Source organism: Apiospora hydei (genome assembly GCF_038363865.1).
Source record: "Apiospora hydei strain CBS 114990 chromosome Unknown utg000009l_segment0_segment0, whole genome shotgun sequence".
Classification (NCBI taxonomy): Eukaryota; Fungi; Ascomycota; class Sordariomycetes; order Amphisphaeriales; family Apiosporaceae; genus Apiospora; species Apiospora hydei.
The window spans coordinates 3,528,180-3,551,931 of NW_027117368.1; the positions used below are offsets into that span (position 1 = coordinate 3,528,180).

The 23,752-nt window shown below is 54.8% G+C and overlaps 10 protein-coding genes across 10 annotated transcripts; 6 read left to right on the forward strand and 4 right to left on the reverse strand.

The window, feature by feature from the left end:
• Positions 1 to 1,048: 1,048 nt before the first annotated feature.
• On the forward strand, positions 1,049 to 2,254 carry PG997_012865 (Oxidoreductase BOA17; the record flags this gene model as incomplete). Its single annotated transcript, XM_066817179.1, has 2 exons — positions 1,049 to 1,084; positions 1,157 to 2,254. The coding sequence occupies 2 exons, from the start codon at positions 1,049 to 1,051 to the stop codon at positions 2,252 to 2,254; spliced, it is 1,134 nt and encodes a 377-aa protein (XP_066662871.1).
• A 1,542-nt stretch (positions 2,255 to 3,796) lies between these two features.
• On the forward strand, positions 3,797 to 5,148 carry PG997_012866 (gdp-mannose transporter; the record flags this gene model as incomplete). Its single annotated transcript, XM_066817180.1, has 3 exons — positions 3,797 to 4,075; positions 4,180 to 4,639; positions 4,712 to 5,148. The coding sequence occupies 3 exons, from the start codon at positions 3,797 to 3,799 to the stop codon at positions 5,146 to 5,148; spliced, it is 1,176 nt and encodes a 391-aa protein (XP_066662872.1).
• A 1,474-nt stretch (positions 5,149 to 6,622) lies between these two features.
• On the forward strand, positions 6,623 to 8,657 carry PG997_012867 (Lysophospholipid acyltransferase; the record flags this gene model as incomplete). The annotated part of the gene is made up of 5 exons (XM_066817181.1): positions 6,623 to 6,644; positions 6,728 to 6,772; positions 6,889 to 6,988; positions 7,057 to 8,078; positions 8,143 to 8,657. The coding sequence occupies 5 exons, from the start codon at positions 6,623 to 6,625 to the stop codon at positions 8,655 to 8,657; spliced, it is 1,704 nt and encodes a 567-aa protein (XP_066662873.1).
• Positions 8,658 to 9,644: 987 nt separating this feature from the next.
• PG997_012868 (uncharacterized protein) lies at positions 9,645 to 11,568 on the forward strand (the record flags this gene model as incomplete). The annotated part of the gene is made up of 2 exons (XM_066817182.1): positions 9,645 to 10,120; positions 10,362 to 11,568. 2 exons carry the CDS (start codon positions 9,645 to 9,647, stop codon positions 11,566 to 11,568), a joined length of 1,683 nt encoding a protein of 560 aa, XP_066662874.1.
• A 691-nt stretch (positions 11,569 to 12,259) lies between these two features.
• PG997_012869 (uncharacterized protein) lies at positions 12,260 to 13,171 on the forward strand (the record flags this gene model as incomplete). The annotated part of the gene is made up of 1 exon (XM_066817183.1): positions 12,260 to 13,171. The coding sequence occupies one exon, from the start codon at positions 12,260 to 12,262 to the stop codon at positions 13,169 to 13,171; it is 912 nt and encodes a 303-aa protein (XP_066662875.1).
• A 377-nt stretch (positions 13,172 to 13,548) lies between these two features.
• On the reverse strand, positions 13,549 to 14,698 carry PG997_012870 (uncharacterized protein; the record flags this gene model as incomplete). The annotated part of the gene is made up of 4 exons (XM_066817184.1): positions 13,549 to 13,666; positions 13,727 to 14,180; positions 14,248 to 14,299; positions 14,360 to 14,698. 4 exons carry the CDS (start codon positions 14,696 to 14,698, stop codon positions 13,549 to 13,551), a joined length of 963 nt encoding a protein of 320 aa, XP_066662876.1.
• A 1,340-nt stretch (positions 14,699 to 16,038) lies between these two features.
• PG997_012871 (tryptophanyl-tRNA synthetase) lies at positions 16,039 to 17,258 on the reverse strand (the record flags this gene model as incomplete). The annotated part of the gene is made up of 3 exons (XM_066817185.1): positions 16,039 to 16,511; positions 16,596 to 16,836; positions 16,905 to 17,258. The coding sequence occupies 3 exons, from the start codon at positions 17,256 to 17,258 to the stop codon at positions 16,039 to 16,041; spliced, it is 1,068 nt and encodes a 355-aa protein (XP_066662877.1).
• Positions 17,259 to 17,955: 697 nt separating this feature from the next.
• Positions 17,956 to 18,946, reverse strand: PG997_012872 (mitochondrial 37S ribosomal protein uS10m; the record flags this gene model as incomplete). The annotated part of the gene is made up of 5 exons (XM_066817186.1): positions 17,956 to 18,104; positions 18,160 to 18,581; positions 18,640 to 18,711; positions 18,768 to 18,823; positions 18,881 to 18,946. 5 exons carry the CDS (start codon positions 18,944 to 18,946, stop codon positions 17,956 to 17,958), a joined length of 765 nt encoding a protein of 254 aa, XP_066662878.1.
• Positions 18,947 to 19,267: 321 nt separating this feature from the next.
• Positions 19,268 to 20,468, forward strand: PG997_012873 (uncharacterized protein; the record flags this gene model as incomplete). Its single annotated transcript, XM_066817187.1, has 2 exons — positions 19,268 to 19,292; positions 19,420 to 20,468. 2 exons carry the CDS (start codon positions 19,268 to 19,270, stop codon positions 20,466 to 20,468), a joined length of 1,074 nt encoding a protein of 357 aa, XP_066662879.1.
• Positions 20,469 to 20,786: 318 nt separating this feature from the next.
• On the reverse strand, positions 20,787 to 23,013 carry PG997_012874 (glutamyl-tRNA synthetase; the record flags this gene model as incomplete). The annotated part of the gene is made up of 6 exons (XM_066817188.1): positions 20,787 to 21,599; positions 21,682 to 21,948; positions 22,015 to 22,419; positions 22,489 to 22,526; positions 22,588 to 22,660; positions 22,717 to 23,013. The coding sequence occupies 6 exons, from the start codon at positions 23,011 to 23,013 to the stop codon at positions 20,787 to 20,789; spliced, it is 1,893 nt and encodes a 630-aa protein (XP_066662880.1).
• Between the last annotated feature and the right edge of the window lie 739 nt (positions 23,014 to 23,752).

The window sequence follows — 23,752 nt, forward strand, 5'->3', positions numbered from 1 at the left end:
GTCTGCAGGACCGACTTAAAACACCTCGACCCCTCGAATGCTTTTTACAACAGATCTATCGCGTCTCCATCATCGCCTTGCTTCGTCAAATGTCTATATAACCCCGACGAGGAGTGCGGGAAGACCGCGAAGGATATCCCGCGCGAGATCCCGAAAGTCCAGTCCAAGAAGACCAGCTGCAGCTGGGTTGGCGCAAGTTCGACTCAATCCGCAAGTCAGGCCGGACGAAAAGACATTGCTGAGCCCTTGTGGATTCTGCTGACTCTTGAGAGCAGACTGAACGGGAATCGGGGTCTACTAGAAGACTATTCTTATGGTGTACAATGGGCGCAGCAGCATCACTGAATCCAACACAGCTTACACTTTCCTTGCATGACATTGCGGCATCTCAGATACCGCAGACTCATATCGAACCTTTCGGAAAGCACTCAGAATGGAAAGCCATCTTTGTCATAATGGAGAAATATGTTCACTTGCAGATGAGATAATCATGATGAAATCTGGGGAGCAGAGGTGAACGGAGGATTTACTGATGGAAATGGTAGTGGTGTGTAGAAAAGAAAGGGGGTTTTGAGACTATCAATCTCATATTCTGCTTCTATCTGGCCTCGTTACAGATTTAACGGCTGTGTGTTTTGAATATAGTTCATACTGGGGTTCGTATTCTCAGAGAGTCGAATATGGACATGGTTGTCCATTTGATCCCGGTTAAATCCAATCTTGAAGAACGAAAGCGGCATGCGGGGCTAGTGTCACTTGCGCCCATCAACAAATGCTCGGTCAAACGTTAGATGAACGTCTTGTTTCCGTGACCATGTTAATTGATTCCACCCATAACACACCAATGAAGTCGACGAAATCAAGTATAATTGCTCTCGAACAATTGACAGGCATGATAGGACAGCTTGGTCATTGAATACATACTTCGGTTCTTGAAATGTGGTGATGGATGCAAAGAGCTCATCCGAGGTGGCTCACACTTCGCCAGGTAGTAGCATCGCTCCCCCCGCGGCCCAAACTGTTACTACCCGCCAGCTGTGACCCTCCCATGCCAAATACCCCAAGGAGGCAGCTCGTATGGATTGTGAGTATCCAGCCTACTTTCACCTCATTTGTCGTTGATGCATCCCACTCACAAGTTGATGTCTCATTTTAGGTGTTTGGCGGCACCGGCCATATGGGCCGTTCGCTGGTGAAGTGTGCCCTGTCGCGGGGTGATCTTGTCACCGCCGTCGGCCGCACATTTGAGACCACGCCCGAGGCTATGGCACAGCAGCACCCGGGGCCCAACAGCCTGGGTCTCCTCTGCGACGTGCGGGCGCGCGAAAGCGTGGCGCGGGTTATCGCGCGCACGCGGCAGCATTTCGGCCGCATCGACGTCGTGGCCAACTGCAGCGGCTACGGCGTCATCGGCGCCTGCGAGGACCAGGACGACCACGAGATCCGCAACCAGTTCGAGACCAACTTCATGGGCACGCTGCACATCATCCAGGCCTCGCTCCCCTACTTCCGCGAGCAGCGCGGCGGCCGCTACCTTATCTTCAGCTCGACGAGCGGCGCCCTAGGTGTCCCCGGGCTGGGGCCCTACTGCGCGACCAAATACGCGGTTGAGGGCCTGATCGAGGCCATGCTGTACGAGATCGACAGCTTCGGCGTCAAGGCGACGCTGGTGGAACCAGGGCTTGTGCGCCGTGACGAGCCGGCTGACGAAGCAGGCCAGGAGGGGGCAGGCCAGCCGCTGCCGCTGCCGACGTGGGGCCACTTCCTGATCAAGCCGGCGTCGGAGCCGTACGCGCACCCGGCCAGCCCCGCGCTGCACGCCAAGCGCATGGTGCAGTGGCTGGGCGACAAGCAGCCGACGAGCGCGGTCAAGTGCGCCGAGCTCGTCTGGCAGCTGGGCCACTGCGCCTACCCGCCCCTCCGGCTCGTGCTCGGCAGCTACGCCATCGAGAGCATCCGCGACCGGCTCCGCAGCGTGACCGAGGAGCTCGAGGACTGGAAGCACCTCCACCACGCGCCGCCGCCCGAGGTCCTCGAGGCCGCGGCCGCTGCGGCTGCCGCGGCGGAGGCGGGCAGTCAACAACGACGGGGCGACAGTGTCAGTTCGGCGACGGGACAGGGACAGGAACAGGGACAGCAGCAGCAAGATAAGGAGAAGGGGCCGGAGATCAAGACCGAGGGAGGCGACGAGGACGAGGAAATGGCGGGTGACTCGGGCGGCGAGACGCAGGATCAGATCATGGTCATTACTTGAGAGTCCCATTTATTAGGCTACCAAGGCACAACTACGAGGGAACGCAGGAAATCATGTGTAGCGATTATTTGGCATAGCTTTAATATGGCATTTATTGATTCCCAGTTGGATTTCCATGTCCAAGTTCCACGATGAATAAGCGATCCGTTCACTGGCCATACGTGTTTTTCAGTGTATGTGTTCATCTATGGTACGTGGCTTTTTGCATTTGAACGGTCTTACTGGACTGGCTAGATGGATGCGAGATGCAAAGCCATGAGAAAGAAGCTTGACCGCAGGCTAAGCCCCCGCGGCGACTCGGGAGGTGCATGGCAGAGGGTGGCAGTGAACAGGCGATGCATCTGGTCCAAATCGGACTGGTTGGCCAATAGCGGCGTTTGCGCTCGATCGAGGCTCATCTGTGCGGTTTATGCTATGGAGTTCCCTCGGAGTGCCTTGGTTGCTTGGTCTCGGGGGCGTTGTTTTGCGCAGAGAAGCCTTTCTAATTTTACGCTCCGTCCTTGGCGGGCGCATGGGCCAGGCGCTGCTTAAGCCTGTTCAGGGCATAGCACCGTCCAATTCTCGAACGTCAAAAAAGTCCATCCCAGTGAAGCCAACCTTGGGAGAGAGAGGGCAAAAAGTTCCAATGAGTCGGTGTATCCCTACCAAAGGACTGGCAGACTGGGAAGTTATGAAGATGCCCCGGGATTTTGTTGTTTTGCAACAATGTTTGCCGACAAGCAATGGCCTGTTGCAGCAAGTGAGAAAAGTTCATCTGATTCTACGTGTGCTTGCACGAAACTCTACCAGCCGATGGGGGAATGATTGCGGCGGTCTAGGGAAGACAAGACGCAGCACGCACAGCCTGACACGCTTGACAGCTCGAGTCGTCGCGTGCTGAGAGAAAAGACCGGCAGGGTCAATAGGAAACCCGTACAGTATTGCTAGGCCCAGATCGTTATCTAAGAACCTGCCTACTCCGTAAGAAGTCGGTACATACGATAGTGCACATCTACCAAAGAGTGTCTGGGTGTGTCTATTGGTTGATTCAGACAGCAACGCGCGTTCCGGCGCCGGCTCTGCTTGGGCCCTTGGAGTTGGGCCCTCTCGCCCTGGGGGTTTTCCTCCCGTCAAGGGCTGGCAGCTGTCTGGCTGTCGGGGTCCACTGCTGGCTGTCCCTTCTACTTCTCTATCTTCAATGTTAGCAGCCTAGAGAAGACTTTCGGATTCGTCTGGCCTGCAAAAGCAACCCTGCGCCCAGTCGCTTTTAGCCCGTTCCCCCTTTAATTGCCCAGCTCCTATTGACCCAGTCGCCCAACACGCCCAGGCTGACTGACTACCTGCAATTCATCAATTTCCATCCCAGACCTGAAAAAAGGAAACCAGCTTTCCCTTTTCTTCATCCCGCCTTGTGATCGACATTTCGCCTCCCTCGACTTTCTGTCGCCTACTCGATCCCTTCTTTCTTGCTTCGACCCTCTCTTGCGACACTTCACACTCGTTTATTCCACTCAAGAATCTCTACCCATCCGGAGATCCTCAGCCCCCCCAATCGTCGCAAACATGTCGGACAAGAAGAATGAAGATTACGTGGTCAACATGGACTCTGCCCGGAGCCCTCGATCGCCCTTTGGCAGCGAGAAGGAGCCCTTCATCCCCACGCGACCGGCGCGCGCCGCTGCTCCTCCCAAGGCCCTGATGCAGACCATCGGTCGCTTCGAGAACAGCCCGCCCGTCTCCGTCCTGGCCTACTGCTTGTCCTCCATCAGCATGACTGTCGTCAACAAATATGTCGTGTCCGGCACCGAGTGGAACATGAACTTCTTCTACCTCGCCGTTCAGGTAAGCATACTCATTATGCAACACGCCCGCAGCACTTATTTATAGCCCCGACTGCAAAATGCTGCAAACTGAACTGCCCGCTGACCATGGAACGTTTCGTGTAGTCAATTGTCTGTATCGCAACCATCGAAGGCTGCCGGCAAGCTGGCCTGATCAAGAACCTGGCCCCCTTCGACACCAACAAGGGCAAGCGCTGGTTCCCCATCTCGCTTCTCCTCGTCGGTATGATCTACACCAGTATCAAGTCTCTCCAGTATCTCTCGGTCCCCGTCTACACCATCTTCAAGAACTTGACCATCATCGTCATCGCCTACGGTGAGGTGCTCTGGTTCGGAGGCAGCGTCACCCCTCTGGCCCTTCTGTCCTTCGGTCTTATGGTGCTGAGCTCCGTCATCGCCGCCTGGGCCGATACCGCCCATGCCAGCCAGACCGCCGAGGCCGCTGCTGCTCTGGCTACCCTGAACGCCGGATATGCCTGGATGGGTCTGAACGTGTTCTGCACCGCTTCCTACGTCCTGGGCATGCGCAAGGTCATCAAGAGCATGAACTTCAAGGATTGGGACAGTACGTACACCCCTTTAATCATGCCGAACAAGACGGCGACGTGGTAGGAATTTTGCTAACAACTCGATATAGCCATGTTCTACAACAATCTGCTCACCATCCCTGTCCTTATTGTCGCCTCTCTTGTCGCCGAGGATTGGTCCAGCGAGAACTTCGCCAAGAACTTCCCTCCCGAGACGCGTAACAGTATCCTGATTGGCATGATCTACTCTGGAATGGGTGCCATCTTCATCTCGTACTGCTCCGCCTGGTGCATCCGATGCACGTCCTCCACCACCTACTCGATGGTCGGCGCCCTCAACAAGCTCCCCATTGCCATTAGCGGCTTCATCTTCTTCGCCGCCCCCGTCACGCTTGGTGGTGTGTCGGCCATCTTCATTGGTTTCGTCAGTGGTATCGTCTACGCCTGGGCCAAGGTGCGCCAGTCCGAGGTCGCCAAGAACTCGCTGCCCATTTCGCAGCCTACGATGAGTGCCAGCTCCCAGAGCAACCGCGATGCCAACTCCTAAAGCTTGGTTACCGACAAAAGAAAAACCCACAGCTACGAAGTCCACGACAGAGCGTCTTTCCCATTCTCGGCGGGGGCTAACAAGATCTGCAAGACGGCTGTTGCAACCCCCCGTCCTTATTTGCCGCATTACATTAGATGTATAATACTTGATCTTCCAACCTATCTTCCACTGCCGCCACCGGACAGGCCAGGCCACTTTGGCATAGGCTACTTTTTTTCGCAAAGGAAGGGACTGGAACACGTGGGGCGCGTATGGTCGCGAATCGTTTTTATACATGGGACGGCGCATTACGACGAGTGTTGAGTGTCTTGCCCCGGGCAGATGACTACACAGGCAAAACTCGAAACTCTACGACGAGGCAATGACAAGGTACAGCAAATGATAGGTTATTGTCGCAACAGCAGGCAGGAAGGAAACGGTGTATGCTGCATATCAGGGTTGCATGGGTGTCATGGAAGTGATACCTTTCTATTGAAATTTCCGCTACAGGCAGCCTTAGAGGGTCATAATAGAACAAAGTAATCCTTTTTTCCAATGTTGCGGTCGATCTCCTGCTATCTATCAGCCGGATAGGGTGCATTTGTGATGAGCCTGAGACAGATTACATTTGGTTGTTTTCGTGTTTCTGTTGAGATGTGACAATGCGACGCGACAATGTCCATGTGGCATGTTGGTCAGCCATGGTGTGTTGGTCCCATGTCAGCAAACCAGGCCTGCGGCGGACACGGGGAATGCCCTGCTGCAGTATCGGTAGCAGTAGCAGTAGCCGTAAGTACTGCAGGTGCTAGTAACGACGTGGCGGTTACACCAGCTTCCCCAAACTTGCCTGGTTAGCAGCATAGGTTATTCGCTTTCGATTTGAAGGCTACTTACCTGGTTTATCAGATGATCAGATTGCCATGCTACCTAATTGTTTCTTTCCATCAATTGAACGGCTGTGGACAGGGTTCGTCTTTTGCTGCTTGGACACCTATCAATGGGATCAAGGTTGCGCTGAACTGGCTAGGGCGGGCCACTAATGGCGGCACGCCATTGGGGCCACATGCCATCAATCCATCGTTTTTCGCATTTGCCCATTTCCCTGTCTTGCCCGCCCAGGCCCAGGTGACATCACAGAGCCTCAGGGTCGTCATTGGCAACTTTCTGGGCTTCAGCTCAACAAAACCGATTCGGGGCCCGCTACCCGCGACTTCTCTCCTGGTTTTTCTGCCAAAAACCCTTCCGCGTAGGACAAACGTCAAAAAGAGTTCTTGTCGGCCTGGTCCATGATAATCCATAAAGCCTTTCCAATTATGTCTTAACAGTGTCGCATCCAAAACCTTCTCTCCGCCCTCCCTTACTCGCTTTGCCTTTGCTCTGACCCGGCGACGGCTTCTGCTCTGCTTTATATGCGATTCACCCCCGCCTTGGGGCCTACCATTGTTCGGCTTGGATGTAACACGTCGGCAACCCGCGTTGCGCAGAAACCAAGATGTTGCCCTATATCAACAAGCGTAGGTGCTGCACACAATCACCCCTTATTCTCCCGTGCTTGTTGTCGTGTTCTTGAAGTTAATATGTGCAACCGACTATATAGCTTTCGAAGCCCTCGCCGGTGTGGTGGGAGCCTCCCCCGATGAGCGTATGTACCAACCAGACCCGACAGACCAAGCCCTCCTCTCTTTGCCCACGGCGAACGACAACATCTGTTCACCATGCATTGGTTGATTGCGCCGGCCCCTCTAACTGCGCCTCTAGTCAAGCTCATCTTCTCCTTCCTCCTCTCGTATCCGCTCGCCGGTATTCTCAAACGGGTCCCCGACGCACGACCGGCATACAAGAACATATACAGCATCAGGTGGGTGGCCCAACAATTTGGAAGAGCGCTCTATTCTAAGAAAGAGAAACTAACACTGGTTGGTTCAGTGTTTGCATATTCTACCTGGTCGGCCTCTTCGACCTCTGGGATGGCCTCTGGCACATCTTGTTGTCCGCCGCCGTCACCTACGCCCTCGCCTACTTCCTGCGCGGTAGTCCCTACATGCCATGGATGGGCTTCGTCTTTCTGATGGGCCACACGGCCGTGAACCAGCTCCGACGCCAGTTCGCCAACAACCCTGCCGACGTCGATATCACTGGCGCCCAGATGGTCATGGTCATGAAGCTGAGCGCCTTCTGCTGGAACGTGGCCGACGGAACCCTACCCGAGGACCAGCTCTCCGACTTCCAGAAGGACAGGAGGATCGTCCAGCTGCCGAGCCTGCTTGACTACGCCGGCTTCGTCCTGTTCTTCCCGTCCTTCATGGCCGGTCCCCCGTTCGACTACAACGAGTACAAGCGCTGGGTCGACTGCACCATGTTCGATGTGCCCTCGCATGTCGATCCTGCTAAGCGACCCCCCACGCGAAAGAAGCGCAAGATTCCGCGAAGTGCCACGCCTGCCATGTGGAAGGCGGCTGGAGGTCTCCTCTGGATCGGCGCTTTTGTCAAGTTCAGCTCCTGGTTTGACTGGAAGTTTATGCTCGCCGATGGCTTCATGAGCTACTCAATTTTGCACCGAATCTTCTACTTGCACATGGTTGGCGTTACTGCGCGACTCAAGTACTACGGCGTGTGGACCTTGACGGAAGGCGCCTGCATCTTGGCTGGTCTGGGCTACAAGGGCATCGACCCCACGACTGGCCGAGTCAGCTGGGACCGCCTGCAGAACATCAACCCCTGGGGCGTCGAGTCGGCGCAGAACAGCCGCGCCTACCTCGAGAACTGGAATATGGGCACCAACAAGTGGCTCCGCTACTACATCTACTTGCGCGTCACGCCTCGCAACAAGAAGCCCGGATTCCGTGCGAGCCTGGCGACTTTCACGACGAGTGCTTTCTGGCATGGATTCTACCCAGGTTATTACCTGACATTTGTGCTTGCGAGCTTCGTCCAGACTGCTGCCAAGAGTATGCACCTCCAATACTTACGTGTTATGTTATGAAAGCTGTAGGGCTAACCATTGAACTATAGACGCCCGCCGGTACCTTCGTCCGTTCTTCCTTGACCCCGTCTCTCAGAACCCATTGCCCTCGAAGCGGTACTACGATATCGCGTCGTATTTCGCGACGCAGCTCATCTTCTGCTTCGTCACGGCTCCCTTCGTGATTCTCCGGTTCGATGACTCGATCAAGGTTTGGTCGCGCGTCTACTTCTACGCCGCCTTTATCACGTTCAGCAGCTTCGGCTTCTTCCACTCGCCGGGCAAGCAGTGGCTGCGCGCCAAGCTCGAGCGCCGGACACGCGACGCCGGCGTTAAGATGGCCCGTAGCGTCAGCTCCGACAGTCTCAGCAGCATCACCGCGGGCGGCCGCGAGAGGAGACCGCCGCTCGTCGGCCCGGGACTCAGCGAGGATATGACCAAGGAAACTAATGAAGCCTTTGAAGAGATCCGCGCCGAGATTAAGAGGCGGCAGTCGCAGAGTAGCGGCAGCGGCAAGAAGACGTCGTTGCCGGCCCTGGCGGAGAAGGCGAAGAAGAACCTTTAGGGTATTCTTTGGCGGCTCGTCAGTCAAGCTACAGAGGAGGCGGACCGGTGAAAGCTACGTCTGCGATAGAAAGAAGGCTCTACAGGGGCCTGCTGATTTCACAGTGGGCTGCCGCTCCTCATGTTAGGTGTTTGATAATGGATATACGCAGACAGGGAGAAAGACCGGTCAGTTTGGTTATTGAACCGGTCAATCACGACTGTGGTTTCGTACTGAACTGTTGAACCAGGTGGTATCAGCATGCAATGTTGGGGGTGGCTTTGTGCATGGCGGCTTGGCGGAACAGGAGTTTCGATAGACAGCACGGTGGGTAGACCGGTTGCTACCAGGCAAGCAAGGAGTTAGCATAATGTATCAATTGATTATTGTTATCAACTATCCGTCGTGTAGGGGCATTATGGTTCTCATTGGCTGATGCATGATTCGACAGCGACAACAGCTGCAGCTAAAGGAGGGTCTTCCTAAACTGGTGATGCCTTGGGTCATGGCCAAACCGTGTAAAGCAGCGGATTCGACAATTGCGAAAGATCATGGCTATTAATCTGTCGTTACCAAGTCTTTGAAGGAATCTCGACAGACAAAAGGTGTTGCTTAAAATAACCTTGCTGTCTTCCATCTAAACGCATGTCGAATATGTTACTTACTCTTTATGTATAAATGAAACCCATACATTATTCTCGCTGTCAATTTACCAACGTTACCAGAGCATCATGGTTGTCAATCCCTTGTCTGCCGGTCTTCAAGAGACGATGGATTGCCTCCTTACTTCGCTTTGTTGTCGGACACCATGCTGCATCCGTTGCGCCCACAAGGTTCCTGGCTCTTTGTCTCACCATACACAGAACGTGATGGTCGAGTCTCTCTTGCGTCTGGTGTAGAAGAACCATATTCCCTAAGTGTATATACTCTGTAGATAGTTCGAGTCGGCAGTAAACTCAGAGCTCTCGACTTATAGTACAATCAGACTCCAACAACAGTAAAAGCACCATGGCTCAACCAGAGAGGATGCCATATGGCGATTACGGCGTCAAGATACCCTATTTCAACCCCGGCCCGGATAATGAATGGAGCATGGACAACCGGATTCAGAGGGACGGGTTCCTGCTCGTCAAAATGTTCAAAGCGGACATATTCTTGCTACAGTCCATCGGGACGGGAAAGTTGTACGTCAATAAGATTCTGGAGCGAGACGTGAAGTACAAAGGCCCCCGTCCGGCGGAGATCAAGACCTCGACAGTAGCCACGGGCATGGTTGATTTGTTGGGCGAGCCTGTGGATGATGAGGATGGGACGGACGAAGACGACGTTGACGAAGATGAAGAGGAGGACGACGACGACGAAAATGGAGAGGAAGAGGAAGAGGAGGAGGAGGAGGAGGAGGAAGAGGGGAGGAAGAAGACGAAGATGATGATGGTGGTTCGGAATCGGAAGATTCTGATGCCGGGAACAACAATGACTACTCTGTCAACCTCCCGCTAGAGTCTTATTTCCCCGAGATAGTCCATTGGCAAAAGCTAGGCACTGCAGAAAGTCCAGTTTGGTCCCTTTATTTCAAGTACGTACCAACACCCTCGTTCCACTCGTAACATATGCTCATAAACCATCGATGATCCAGGTACTACAATGGGGGCGCATTGGATGACATAGAGAATATACACATGGAAAAGGGCAGACGTGTGCCTGAACACTTCATCTGGCTCGTAGCCGAGCAGCTAGGCGAGGCCCTGGCCTGGATACACTATGGACGACCCCGGGGGCCGACGCCAGCGCCAACCAGCTAAACTGGCGTAGGGTCACGCACCGCGATCTCTATGCGAACAACATCTGGGTACACTATCCGCCCCCGCGAAGGGGCCGCAAGCCAAACGGCGAGCGCAGCAACGCCTTCCCCGACATCGTCGTGGGCGACTTTGGCGAGTCGTACATCCAAGGAGACCCCCGCCGTCACATGAGGCGTGGCGTCTTTGATGCCTGGCCGGTCGATGCCTGGCAGGACGTCGATGGCCTGAGCAGTACTCTGCGAAGGCTGGCCGTGGCGCATGTTCCTGAAGGCGATTTGGACAAGCTCTTTATCGACGAATACCGCATGCGGCAGTGCAACCAGACGACCGCTTTCGATGGCGTGAACGGGGAGGCTGGGCCGCACTATTCGGGGGAGCTGATTAATGTGCTAGAAACTTTAGAATGGGCCCGGGATGGCGAGGCCATTCAGGTGGACGAGGAGCGACTAGATGGGTCGCACGGGTACGACGACCTGCCGGCCATGTCCTGGGTCGTCGACACGATGCTGCCCCTGGCCCGAGCCCAGGTCGCGTGGCGCAGCCGGCTGGCCGATAACGCCCGCTACAGCGACCTGGACATGTCGTGGACCAGGCCGAAGCGCCTGCAGCCGTACCTATGCGACCACACGACGACCCTGGGCGTCAAGCGGCACCGCGCCCTCGTCGGCCTGGGCGTCTACGAGCGCTTCGCCGCGCCCTACGAGTACCAGCGCCTCATCTGGGGCGCCCCGACACTCGTGGACACGGGCTACGGCGCGGCGTCGTCGGCGCTGGCGGCGCCGCCCTTTGAGGACCGGGACCGGTTCGACGACCGGTACCTGGAGCAGATCGACCCGGACCAGGTGACGCGCGGCTTCGGCCGGAACGCCCAGGAGCTGCTCGGGTCGCTGGTCCTCCTCTGCGAGCGCGAGGGATCGCGGCTCGACGCGGACGAGCCGCCGTCGGACGACGACGGGGGCCCGAGGGGGCGGAAGGCCGGGAGACCGCCGCTGAATATGCACGAGAGCAGGCACCCGCTCCTCGTCGACGTGCATGAGGGGTTGGAGGCGCTGCAGGAGGCGCTGGATACGTACAAGGAGGTGCGGGGCGAGCTTCGGACTGAGGGGGCGGGGGGCGCCGAGGTCGCCTAGTCCTGAGGAGGAGGAAAAGGAGGAGAAGGAGGAGGAAGAACAAGAAGAAAAAGAATAAGAAGAGGGAGGGAGAGGGAGAGGGAGAGGGAGAGGGAGAGGGAGAGGACGACGAGGAGGAAGATGGTGGCGATGCGGATGGGGGCAAACATGGGATGGACTCGGATGATGACGCTGAGGATGAAGATGACGGAAGCCCTAGCAAACGCCAAAAAATGAAGTTATGATCCCAGGCAAGAAGGACCCAAGGGCGTTTTGATCCCTGGGTCTGATGCTGGGGACGAACCACTTTGGACGGAACCAAAGTGTCGTACAACCTTCAGATTATGACGGGATTTTAGATGGATTGCTAGGCGTGATATCTTATGAGCTTATGGTATTAGCCTCGATTTTCACTCAAGGCATCCCTATCTGCGTGTAGGTGTCTATGGTTGCCTGGGCGTTTACGGACAGTCATCCTGCGTATGAGACCCTACACGCCCATAGGTGTCTGTCTTATCAGGAAGGCCTTGCTGCTTAGCATCGGTGCCTAAGACAGCCTCGAAGTTTTCCTTGTCTCCTCATGCTCAGATCTTCTTGCCTTTAGCACTGTCCCTGCTAACGATATAAAATCCGTCCATTCTAATCACCCACACAGCTTTGGTTTTATTCGTTCGGTACTAAGCCATGATATCCAGTAGAGACGAGATACACAATGACCAATTCGACTCACTCCAGCACACAGACGTCGCTACCGTTGATGTCATTTCAATACTTCCCTCAACTCCCCTGCGAACTTCGGTTGGAAATTTGGTCATATGCATTAGCAAGCGAAGCCCCTACCGGCCACGAGTACCGATACTACCCCTCGACTCTGTTCACTACCAATAGAGAAGCCCGACGCGAAGCCCAAAACCACTACTCAGTCAAGATTCAGATCATAGATCTTGAAAAAGCTGAAAAGATCGTCGAGAAGTGGTACCCCAAGATTCCTGGCGAGACTGTTCGTGGTGAGGGATCCTGGCACAAGTGTTGCCAACTTCTTGAACACATGCCTCGACAACTCCAAGGACTGGTAACGGGGTGTATATATCTATCGACGATGAGTGTTTACGATCTAGAACTGCGGTACTGGTTTTCCAGAAGGACTGTAATGGAACCGGTCGAATTCGCGAAAAGAAAGTATACACTTCACAGCACTGCGCACTCTAGCCCAACTGCTCTGAGGGAACTAAAGTCGACCATGGACCTTCGGCTTAAACGATACCTTGGACGAGATTATTTGCCTAACATTATGCGAAATATTGAGGACATTATACTGCAGATGAAAGGGGTCGTTAAGCGCAAGAGAGTTTTCCCTTTCGTTAGGGACTGGAACCGCTCTCTTTCTAAACACCCCTGGGACCCTGACAACCCGATACTCACCGAGAGAGCTTTCACCTACCTGGACGAGGACCTAACGCGCTGGCAGGCCACGATGAGGGAGAAAGATTCGACCGAACAAGAACACAACAATATCGATGGAGACGGAACAAGCCGGTTGAGGCCTTCTCGGGCCATGTCGCAGCGCAAGCATCGTGCCGCGCCAGCTCGGAGAAAGTTCCAGCAATTCTCCAGATTGCACTGAAAACTCGCGCTGAAGTCAACGGAGGAGAGTGACCGAATGGTTGGCGACACAAGTTTTCCTTGCAGCTATGCCAAAGAACATCGGCGGAAAGACAATATGCCACGGGAATGTAGGTAGAGAAAGGGGTACTTCTGAATACCATCAGACACCACCACAAACGGTATGACTACTTGACGAGCAAGACTCGCTTCATACACAAACAGCTGATGTAACATGTTCTTTACTGGCCAATTGTCATAACGCCTTTAGATGAATAAATGAATTCGTCTCTGGTATGTAAGTGTAAATGTGTACTGATTCTTCAAATGTCGTCTACTATGGCTATCATGATCTTCAATTATGTACATTGTCCTGGTCCAGGTTCATCGTTTCATACTCTAGTGCTTTGCATCCTGGTCTGGATTCACAGTCTCATACTCCAGTGCCTTGACTAGAATATAGAACGCCGACGCTAGCAGACTGCCAAGTATGGGACCAACCCAATATATCCAGTGACTGTAGAGAATGTATGTCAGGACTCCATTAGATAAAGATGGCAGATCTCGTGGAACTTACTAATGACTAAAAGACCCAAGAACAACACAAGGTCCGAAACTCCTGGCAGGATTCACGCTACCGCCTGTGTAGTATACACCCCTGATCACCACATTGGTCAGCTTCAAATCGGATATCACGAGAATCAAGGGGATAGAAAGATAGAAATAGAGAGTGAAAACCCACAACAGCTCGGCAATGAAGAGGCTGATACCGATGCCCACGGGGGCGATGTATGTGGCCTTGTGTTTCTCGGCCGCCAGCATGAAGATGGCGAAGACGAGCTCGGCGGTCAGGAACATCTCAATGAAGAGGCCTTGAACGACGGTCGTGCCGCCGCCGAGCTCCGTCCGGATGTTCAGGGGCCCCGGGAGCAGGCCGTAGATGACGCCCGAGGCGGCGATGCCGCCGAGGATCTGGCTGATGATGATGAGAGAGCCGCGGATGTAATTCAAGGCTCCTACTAGCATCATGCCTACACAGAGAGATTCCAGTGAGTATCCAGCACATACACCGACAGAGAAGGGGGTGATGGAGCTTACCTAGTGTGACAGCGGGATTGAACAGACCACCGCTTATACGGAAGAACACCCACTAATGAAAGTGTCAGTGAGAGCCCACATGGGAATAAGCAAACAGCCCGAAATAACGTACCGCATTCACCATCAGGCTCATGCCGAAGCACAGGGAGATGTACAGCAGCTTGGCCGGGTTGGCGTTGAGGGGCTCGCCCTTGGTCGGGGCGGTGTTGACGGCGTTGGTGCCGCCGAAGGCGAATAAGAGAAACATGAAGGTGCCGACGAACTCGGACAGCATGGCGACGAGGTGGTTCTTGACCTTCTTGGGGCAGCGGCTGAGGATGGGGATGTGCCGCGGGTGCGACGCCACCGTGGACCCGTCGTCCAGCGAGCCCGACGCCGCGCTGCGCACCCTGACCTCGGTGCGGGGCTCCCAGGGCATCCGGATGCGGCGGCCGGGGTGGTCGACGTTCATCGTGGCTGGGGTTTCTGGGGTTGGGATGGCGGGGTTCTTGTCTCGTTTCACTGGTGTTGCTGTCTCGCCTACAGAGACACACAGAGAGAGAAGAGTACAAGTGGGAGTAGGAGCTATGAGCGCGCGCGAGGGCAGTACAGGTATAGAACTAAGAAATCCGGGAGTTGTCTCTCCTATCTCAACGGTTTTGACTCCCAATGGCATCCAAGACGACGGGTCAGATGTTGCAGTGTACATACATACATATTATAGTTCTTCCGTCATCCCTTCCCTTAGCAGTATATCGCGCAGCTCCCCAGCCGCAGGGTCCTAGCTAAGGTCAAAAGACGTTGAAAGGGGTCCATGAGACAAGATGGCATTTGATGACGAGCTATCGCATTTCATGATGGAATTGTGCGCCACCATGTCCTGTTTTCGGTTGAGGATTTAGACTTATGTCAAACGGCCGCAGTGAAGGAAGGAAGGAAGAGTGATGATGACACGGACGGCTGGGTGGAGCACGTGCGGCAAGGCGATGCGGTATACATGACGAGCGGGTGCGTCTATTGGTGCAGCTGCTCTGTATACACTGCCCTTAGAGTTCGAAGTAGCAGCACCACTTAAGCTTTGAGGCAGGCAAGATGGCGCACTTCGATCTGTTCGTGGGCTGATCTAGCTGCCAAGCCAAGTGAATCGTGATACCCTACCAGCCACCACCAGCCTTCTAGAGACCTAGAGCCGCATTTCGCGCCTACTTAGAACGCACTGGATCGAAACCTCAGCGACGTTGAACGGCCCCGGTTCATCGTCCGCGCGAACCAACGTGGCTGTTAGCTTCGTGCGCGCAGTAACCCGTTGGTAGCCCAGTTAGCCACCCACTGGCTAAGATGTTCCGTGGGCTGGTAATGTCTTCAATTGAGAAACGAATGTGACCGTCATTATGGACCTATAAACCTACTCTGGCTAATTCCCATGTGTATCTATCTAATAGGAAACACAACAGTGAGCAGACAGACAGCAACTTGACATAACAGGCGGGCAGTTGCGCACTCACTATGATTTCTATACTAGAAAGGAGTGCCGCATATCCGCTGGTCAAGAATTGAAAGTCGCAGAGCCCATCATGGGAGGACCTCCAGGCAGCCCATCTCAGAATACCTACCTGGAAACGGAGTAGTCGGGCAAGGATAATCGTACATACATACAAACAGTGGTATCTTGCCTACATATACCGATGTATTGATACAGCTGAATGGAGAAGCGCACTTGCAGACCCATATGTGTGGCCTGTGAAGTGATTTCCAAATGGGAAACGTATAATAATATATACGTGTGTACGCCACATTAACGTAGCGTTTCATTTACATGGGTTTGAGCCCAACCACGTCCCTTACCATCCTCATCGTCTCCGCCGCGCTCTCGCGCGCCGCCTCGGCGCCCTCCTCCTCGACCTCCTCGAGCCAGCGCCCGCCCTTGCGGGCGAGGAAGTCCGCGTACCGCTCGCGGACGCCCGCGAGCTCGCGCACGACGGCGTCGGCGGCGGCCTGCTTCAGGTCGCCGAGGCCGGCGCCCGCGGCCGCGAGGCGGCGCGCCCAGTCCTCGGGCTCCCGCGCGTCGGGGTCGCACTGGGACAGCAGGTCCAGCAGGTTCGACACGCCGGGGCGCTGCTCCGGGTCGTACGTCACGGCGTTGTGGGAGTCGGTCACGGCGCCGCGGACGCGCAGGCGGATCTCGGGCTCCCCGGCCGTGATGAGGATGCGCGAGCGGTGGTTGGGCGTGGACTTGGACATCTTCTTGAGGGGGTTGGTCAGGGACATGACGCGGGGGGATCGGGCTGTGGTTTTGCGCATTGGGGGTTAGCATTCATGCGGTTGGTAGTTCATTAATAGGCAGTAGATAGAATAGAAGAGGAACATACTTGTTATCGTTTCGGGGGCGATCAGGTCGCCACCTGGGTAGGCGTGGTTGAAGTTGGTCGCGCACTCCCTTGCGAACTCGAGATGTTGCCGCTGGTCATCACCGACAGGGACATGCGTTGCCCGGTGTATCAGGATATCCGCGGCTTGCAGAACGGGATACGTGAACAGACCCGCCTTGAGCTTCGCCTCAATAGTATCGTCGTTTATTCTCAGAGCATTGTTGTCTTCCGTCAGCTTGCTCTACATGTGCCGGCCCGATTAGCTTCTCCTAGCCAGATCCGACGATGGGGCACTAGAATTTGACATACCTTCCACTGCGTCATCCTGTTGAGGTAGCCAACCGATGCCGTGCAGTTCAAGATCCACATCAGCTCGCTGTGTGCTGGAACACTGGACTGGTAGAAAATGGTCGACTTGGCCGGGTCCAACCCGATGGCCAGCAGCGAGGCCATCATCTCGCGGCTCCGTTGCCTCAGCACCGGCGCATCCTGCGGCATCGTGATGGCGTGCAGGTCGACTATGGAGAAGAAGAGCTTGGTCCCCTGAGGCGCCTCATCCTGTAGCCGTTTCCATTGCCGCATGGCACCCAAGTAGTTGCCCAGATGCGGCACGCCCGTCGGCTGGATGCCGGAAAAGATCCGGGCGCAAGCCTTGGCCGACATTTCCTCCCGCTGCAGAAAAGGGCGCGTTTCTTGCGATGCTGGGTGAACGACCTTCTGCACCCCTTAAAACACGTGGTATTTGGGTGTATATGCAAACCACAGCAGGGATAGCCTACTCAGCTCAACTAGGGGGGACTTTATCCAGAGGCTTTACGTTGCTGTTTTGGCAATTGAGCATATGCCTTCTGCTTGCAATGCGGGGACTCTGAAGCCAATTAGTACGTGCCGATGTAAAAAGCTGGAAAATTGGACGATACTCACATCAGACTGGCTATAGATGCGATTTCCGAAAAATTTGGTCGGTTTTATTGCCCTTACGGGTTGTGTTTCCCATCTCATCATTGTCTTTGAACAATTTCGACTGAGCAACAAACTTCACAGGCGCTCGGACCATCCACAGCCCCTAAACTCACATCTAGAGCTCAGGGGCGCAGGATCCCCTCTACAACACAACATATACCAGGACAAACTGCTCTTGCGTAATATTATATTGGTTACGTGAGGGCAAAGTTACATGGCCGCGTAATATCGTTTCTGACCCTAGACCTGCAGTGGACGCCGGGCGAGTTGCTTGGGCTCTTTTAACGCAGCCCTGCTCGAGTGATAGTACAGTTATTTTTCTATATATAGTACATATCTTCTTGGTACAATTGCTAGACCCTTAGGACGTATGCGCTGGGCTTTAGGATGGCCCAAATCAGCCCTGGATCCGGAATCGCTCGCTCTCCAACAGCTCCTGGACCTTCTGAACCGTACCCTCGGTCTTGTCGCGGCCCAGCAACTTCATCTTGTCTTCGATCACCTCCTGCATGGCCTGGCCTTGACCTTCCATCTCCTTACCGACACCTGCATATTCATTAGTCCCCGAACATGAAGCCTAAGCGGAGAAACCATGACTTACCAAGCTTGCTGTACTCCCAAACGTTGGCCTTCATACCAATACCATAGTAGGCATGCTTCTGAAGGAACGCCAGCCAGATCTGCACCGATTCGGCATGTCCGTCGCGGATCTGGATTAACCGTCGTCGAGTGATACGCTCGAAGTTCTCCTGACTCTTCTTGAAAATGAAATGCGACTTGGGTACTGTCCAGCGCTCCTTAATCTTGGGCAGCGGCACCGGTCCGAAAGCCGGCAGGTTCAGGTAGTAAGCGGCGCGCAAGGCGAAATCGCAGAAGAACTCGAGGTTCGGTACGCTGTAGGATCGCAACTGCAGGTCGCATGTGGGCACACCATAGTTGGCCTCCCGGCGCAGAGGCTGGAGGTAGAGTGACTGCACAGATCGCGGGAGACGAATGGCTGGCTCTTCCGGATGAACCTCGTGCCTTTCACAAATGTCAGAAGTGTGGTTCTCGAGGAGAGGAGATAGACGGGATGGCGCACCTCATGGGAAACGGCACTGTGAGGGCCTCGTCACTCGGGACGGAGGCGGGCGTCGTCTGGTTTGGCTTGGCTCTACGTAGGTGTCAGAAATCTTGTCGCATAACAGTCGGATTGAGGGGCTCGTGTACATCGAAGCCTTGGAACGGCTGGCGGAGGCAATGAATGCGCTCCGAGGCTGTCGGGCCTGCAGTGGAGTTGTTAGCAAACTATATGCGATTCTGATTCTCCTAGGTATGCATACCACCGGCCTCGTGAGGGTTTGCCGCAAGGGCTGTAATATGCTGGATCTGGATATTGTGGTTGCCATAGCTGCATGTGCGTCGTCACATCCCCCAGACAGCCAAAAGTCGCGATCTGCTCTCTACCCTTCAATTCAAGGGATCCTCAATTGAGGGCCGGCGAAATTTGGGCCGGGGCATATCGAGAAAGCGGGTCTATCTATCGATAGGCAACTACCCAGTAACATGCTGCTATCAGCTATTGCAGCCTAGCTCCCCACCTTCAACTGTCAATGTCAATGGCACATTGAACAACATCGGCAACCGAACTTCTCGATTTGCAGTTTACTCTCTGCTATAACCATCCATCAAGATCCAATACAAGCTCCCAGAGGAGCTCAGCAGCCAAGATGGAGGTTGCTATGAAATCATGGGGTAAGTTTCACTTCACCTCTTCCGAGGCAACTCCAAACCCGTCCAGCGTTACCGCTGCGACCCCACCATCACCCGTCTCAGTCGTTCATCCTGTCCCCAGACTAACAAACCATCCACCTTCGTCTAGAACTCGACAACGATGTCAAACTTGTCGACGAAACGCGAGACGCACTATACGCCTATTCGCCCGCTGACCAGAAAGCGATCAATGAGAAGAAGCCATGGAAGGAGAACCCCCACCACTTCAAGCATGTACGCATTAGCGCGGTGGCGCTGATCAAGATGGTCATGCATGCGCGGTCTGGCGGAGAGATTGAGGTGATGGGATTGATGCAAGGATACGTTTCCGGTGACACATTCATCGTGACGGACGCCTTCGGTTTGCCCGTCGAAGGTACCGAGACCCGAGTCAACGCCCAGGGCGACGCCAACGAGTACATGATCGAATACCTGCAGCTCTCGCGCGATCAGGGAGGCCGCGAAGAGAACGTCGTTGGTTGGTACCACAGTCATCCCGGCTACGGCTGCTGGCTCAGCGGTATCGATGTCGACACCCAGGCCCTGCAGCAGCAGTTCCAGGACCCGTTCTGCGCCGTCGTCATCGACCCCGACCGCACCATCAGCGCCGGCCGCGTCGAGATCGGCGCCTTCCGCACCTTCCCTCAGGGCTACAAGGCTTCCGACAACGCCGGGTCGTCCTCAGGCAACACCAAGGAGAGCCAGGAGCATGGAGGTACCTCGGTGCCCCTGGCTAAGGCGGCAGATTTCGGCGCGCACGCCAACAAGTACTACAGCATGGAGGTGTCACATTTCAAGAGCACACTCGACACGAAGCTTCTGGAGTTGCTGTGGAACAAGTATTGGGTGCAGACTCTGTCGCAGAGTCCCCTCCTTACGAACCGCGACTTCGGAAACAAGCAAATGCTAGACTTGGGATCCAAGATCCGGGAGGCGTCACAGATGATTTCGCGCGCTACCCGAGGCGGCCCCGGCGGCATGTTTGGTACAGCTATTACCTCGAGAGCAACCGACGCGGACCTAGAGAAACTTTCCAGAGACAGTCGCGCCGTTGTTGGCAAAGAGGTGCAGGGATTAATGGCGACGGACGTCAAGGTCAAGGTCTTCAATGGTTTGGGCAACAATAATGACGGAAGTACGGCTCCCGTTGAAACGTAAAGTCGTAAAGAGTCTTTAGCAGTATCTGATATAGGCAAGACTGGCGGCATGCGGGTCTATCTGCCCCCGAGAAGCAACGGTGAAGAGACCCGGTTCTGCTTTACATAAAAGCTAGAGGTTATGAGATCATGAAGCATCAGACGGCGTTCTGAGTTGAGGTTGGCTTTGGGTGTCTTTTTCTAGAGGCTACGCAGGTTACAGGAATAATACAAGAAAGTTTGGGTCTACCAAACCACATAATCTACATCCCAACCTCCCAGTATTCTATTTTTATTTCGTATCCATGTCATGCGCACGAAACTCCTCAACGGAATGATATCAAGCTATCGAGTCGATTGCTCGCTGTATGCGATTCATCGTCTCTGTCTTGCCCAACACCACCATACTTGGAATCAGAGCCGGGCCAGGCTGTAGCGCGCACAGGAACCACCGAAGCATGTGGAAGCCCCACGGCTCTTCCGTCTCAGGGGACGTCCGCATGCCATAGATGGACTTGATGAGCGGGTTGAGGACCTCCTCGAGACGCTCCTTGGTCCAAGATGATTCGTCCGCCGGGATGTCGCGGAGGGCATCGGCAAATAGCCCGGCGATCCCAGCCGCGTCCATTTCCGAATCGGTATGTTGCTGCTCCACGGTCCCGCTCTCGGCAGCAGCATCGGCGGGTGACCGAACGAAGAGGCAGCGCACATCCCGCAGGCCCTCGAGCAGCGTCTGCCGGTATAGCTCCGTCGGGACGGTCCAGATCAGGTACCGGTTGCGCTTCACGTAGCTCGCGGCGTTGACGTACGTCTTTTGGTCGAGCTCGAAGACCTTGCCGATGTAGGCTGCGTTGTAATCGAGGCCGGCGGCATCGTCGCCAGTGGTGGTCATGGCGGGAACGAATTGGTCGAGCGTGGCGGCTACATTGTTGTTGTTGTCGATGTCCTCGGAGAGCTGCGGCGGTGGTGGTGGTCCCGTGAACAGCTTGGCGCGCTCCTTCTCGAGGTTGCGGATCGCCAGGGCGAGGGGCGGGACGACTTGCACTTGTAGGTCTTCGGGGCTCTGCGCTAGGAACTTGGATTTGTGCTTGTTGTTCAGGAAGTCGAGTTTGTTGGAGACGCGGATGTCGCCTCGGGTGAAGCGGAGGTGGAACTAATACACAACTTGGTCAGTATGCGGCTCGACAACGTGATCGATAGTCTCGTCTTGTTAGGCATGTAAATCGGTAACTAACCTTCTCGACCATTTGCTGAAGATCCATGACTTCAGAAGTTCCCTTGGTCCCCTTGCCGGGACTCCATCCAAGCAGTACGACATAGTTGAGCAAGCCTTCTGGGAGATAACCTTTATTCCTGTACGAGGCAATGTCGATGTCTCCGTGCCGCTTGCTGAGCTTCTGCTTGTTCTGGTCCGTCAAGAGCCCAACGTGCGCAAAGGTGGGAGACTTCCATCCGAAGGCGTCGTATAGTCCGACGTGCCTGGGGGTGGACACGAGCCATTCCTAGCCAATTGGGGTCAGCTGACTCCTTCCAGAGGCACCACTATTGAGGTGATGGATGACACTTACAGCTCCACGAATAACGTGCGTGATCTCCATGAGGTGGTCGTCGACCACGTTGGCGAAGTGGTACGTCGGGAAGCCATCGCGCTTCATGATAATAAAGTCGTCCACGGAACCGGGCGGCGGCTTGTAGGCGCCGTACACGAGGTCGCTGAAGAGGGGCTTGAAGTTGCTGCCGCTGCCGTGCGTCTTGAAGCGCACGCAGTGGGCCTCGCCGCTCGCGGCCCGGCGCTCCGACTCGGGGACGGGGATGTGGGAGCAGTGACCGTCGTAGCCGGTCATCTCCTCGCCGTTGGCCATGGCCAGCTTCTTGATCTCGTCCAGCCGCTCGGGGCTGCAGAAGCAGCGGTAGGCTTTGTCTTGGTCGAGGAGCTCTTTTACATGTTGGCGGTAGATGGGGAGTCTGTCCGACTGTAAACAAGTTTAATATATGGTGTCTGATGGTGGCGCTTTAACTTAGAGGTACATGGGGGATTTTACCTGTTTGTATGGTCCGAATTCGCCGCCAATATCAGGGCCTAGTTACCGTTCAGTATTTCACACGAATTCCTCATTTCGATGATAGGGAGGTTAACAAACCTTCATCCCATTGGAGCCCGGCCCATTTCATGTCTTCGTACAGCCTTTGCTCAGCATCGCTCACTATCCGCGTCTGCAGCCGGCCGCGTAAGCTTCTCGACTCATACGATAGCTCGGGATGTTACTCACTTGATCCGTATCCTCCAGCCTGAGAAGAAACTGACCACCAGTGGCTTTGGCCAGCAGGTAATTGAACAGAGCCGTCCTCAAAGAGCCCAGGTGCAGATAGCCCGTAGGCGAGGGCGCAAACCGGGTCCGGGCCGGCGTCGTCGGTAGTGCTCTTGCTTGGTTCAGCTTCTGCTCGACCTTTTCAGGCCTCCCGGCGAACGCAAAGCGCTTGAAGATGGTGGTCCTTCCTGCAGTCAGCAGTTGTGCCCTCGGCAACATCCGCCGCAAGGGACCACCGACGTGCTGCATATTCCTCATTATAAAAGCTTCATCTCATTTCGCACATAAAGGGGGTATTGCATTCGATGTCCGATACGTTCGGCTCTCTTGCTATTTACAGGGGCTATTGAGAGCCGGATCTGAGAAAGCTTGTGTGTTATGCCGTTTAAAGACATATCGTGCCCCGAGCTCAGAATGCACTTCCCTGATGCGAAAAAAAGACCTGGGGTAATCTTTTCCAGGGTCCGCACGTCCGTCATCATTTTGTAACCTCACTCGCCCAGAGAATGAAGATCTAGGTTTGAAACAACTTCATGTTAACTCGAAAACCATGCAAGGGAATTCTCGGTTTGCCCAATCCAGTAAATCTGCAATGCTCTCGAAACCGCGCAGTTGAAACGACAGCACAACGCACATGCTCATATTCCATCGTTCGTCCAGAAGTGGGGGATATGCAGATTGAGGGAAAGCCTGGGCGGGTTTTTGTCCTCCAGCGAACTGACCAGTCGACATCCCGATTGGACAGCCCTATGCAGGTGGGCTTACGTTGCGACAGTTACGTATGTAGGTAAGAAGGGAAAACTCGCCGCGTCTGTAATTGAAGGAAGCCTCTGTATGAATCGCATGTTGATGGTGGCAACGCCAAAATCATTCCGTACTAAAAAGGCACAAGGACACATGCATCACAAGTCGATTGCGATGCATGGAAGGCAGTTTTCCGCAAGTCGATTGCCATAGAACTTGGCAATCCTTTGGAGTTCAAGTTTTTCACCTCCAG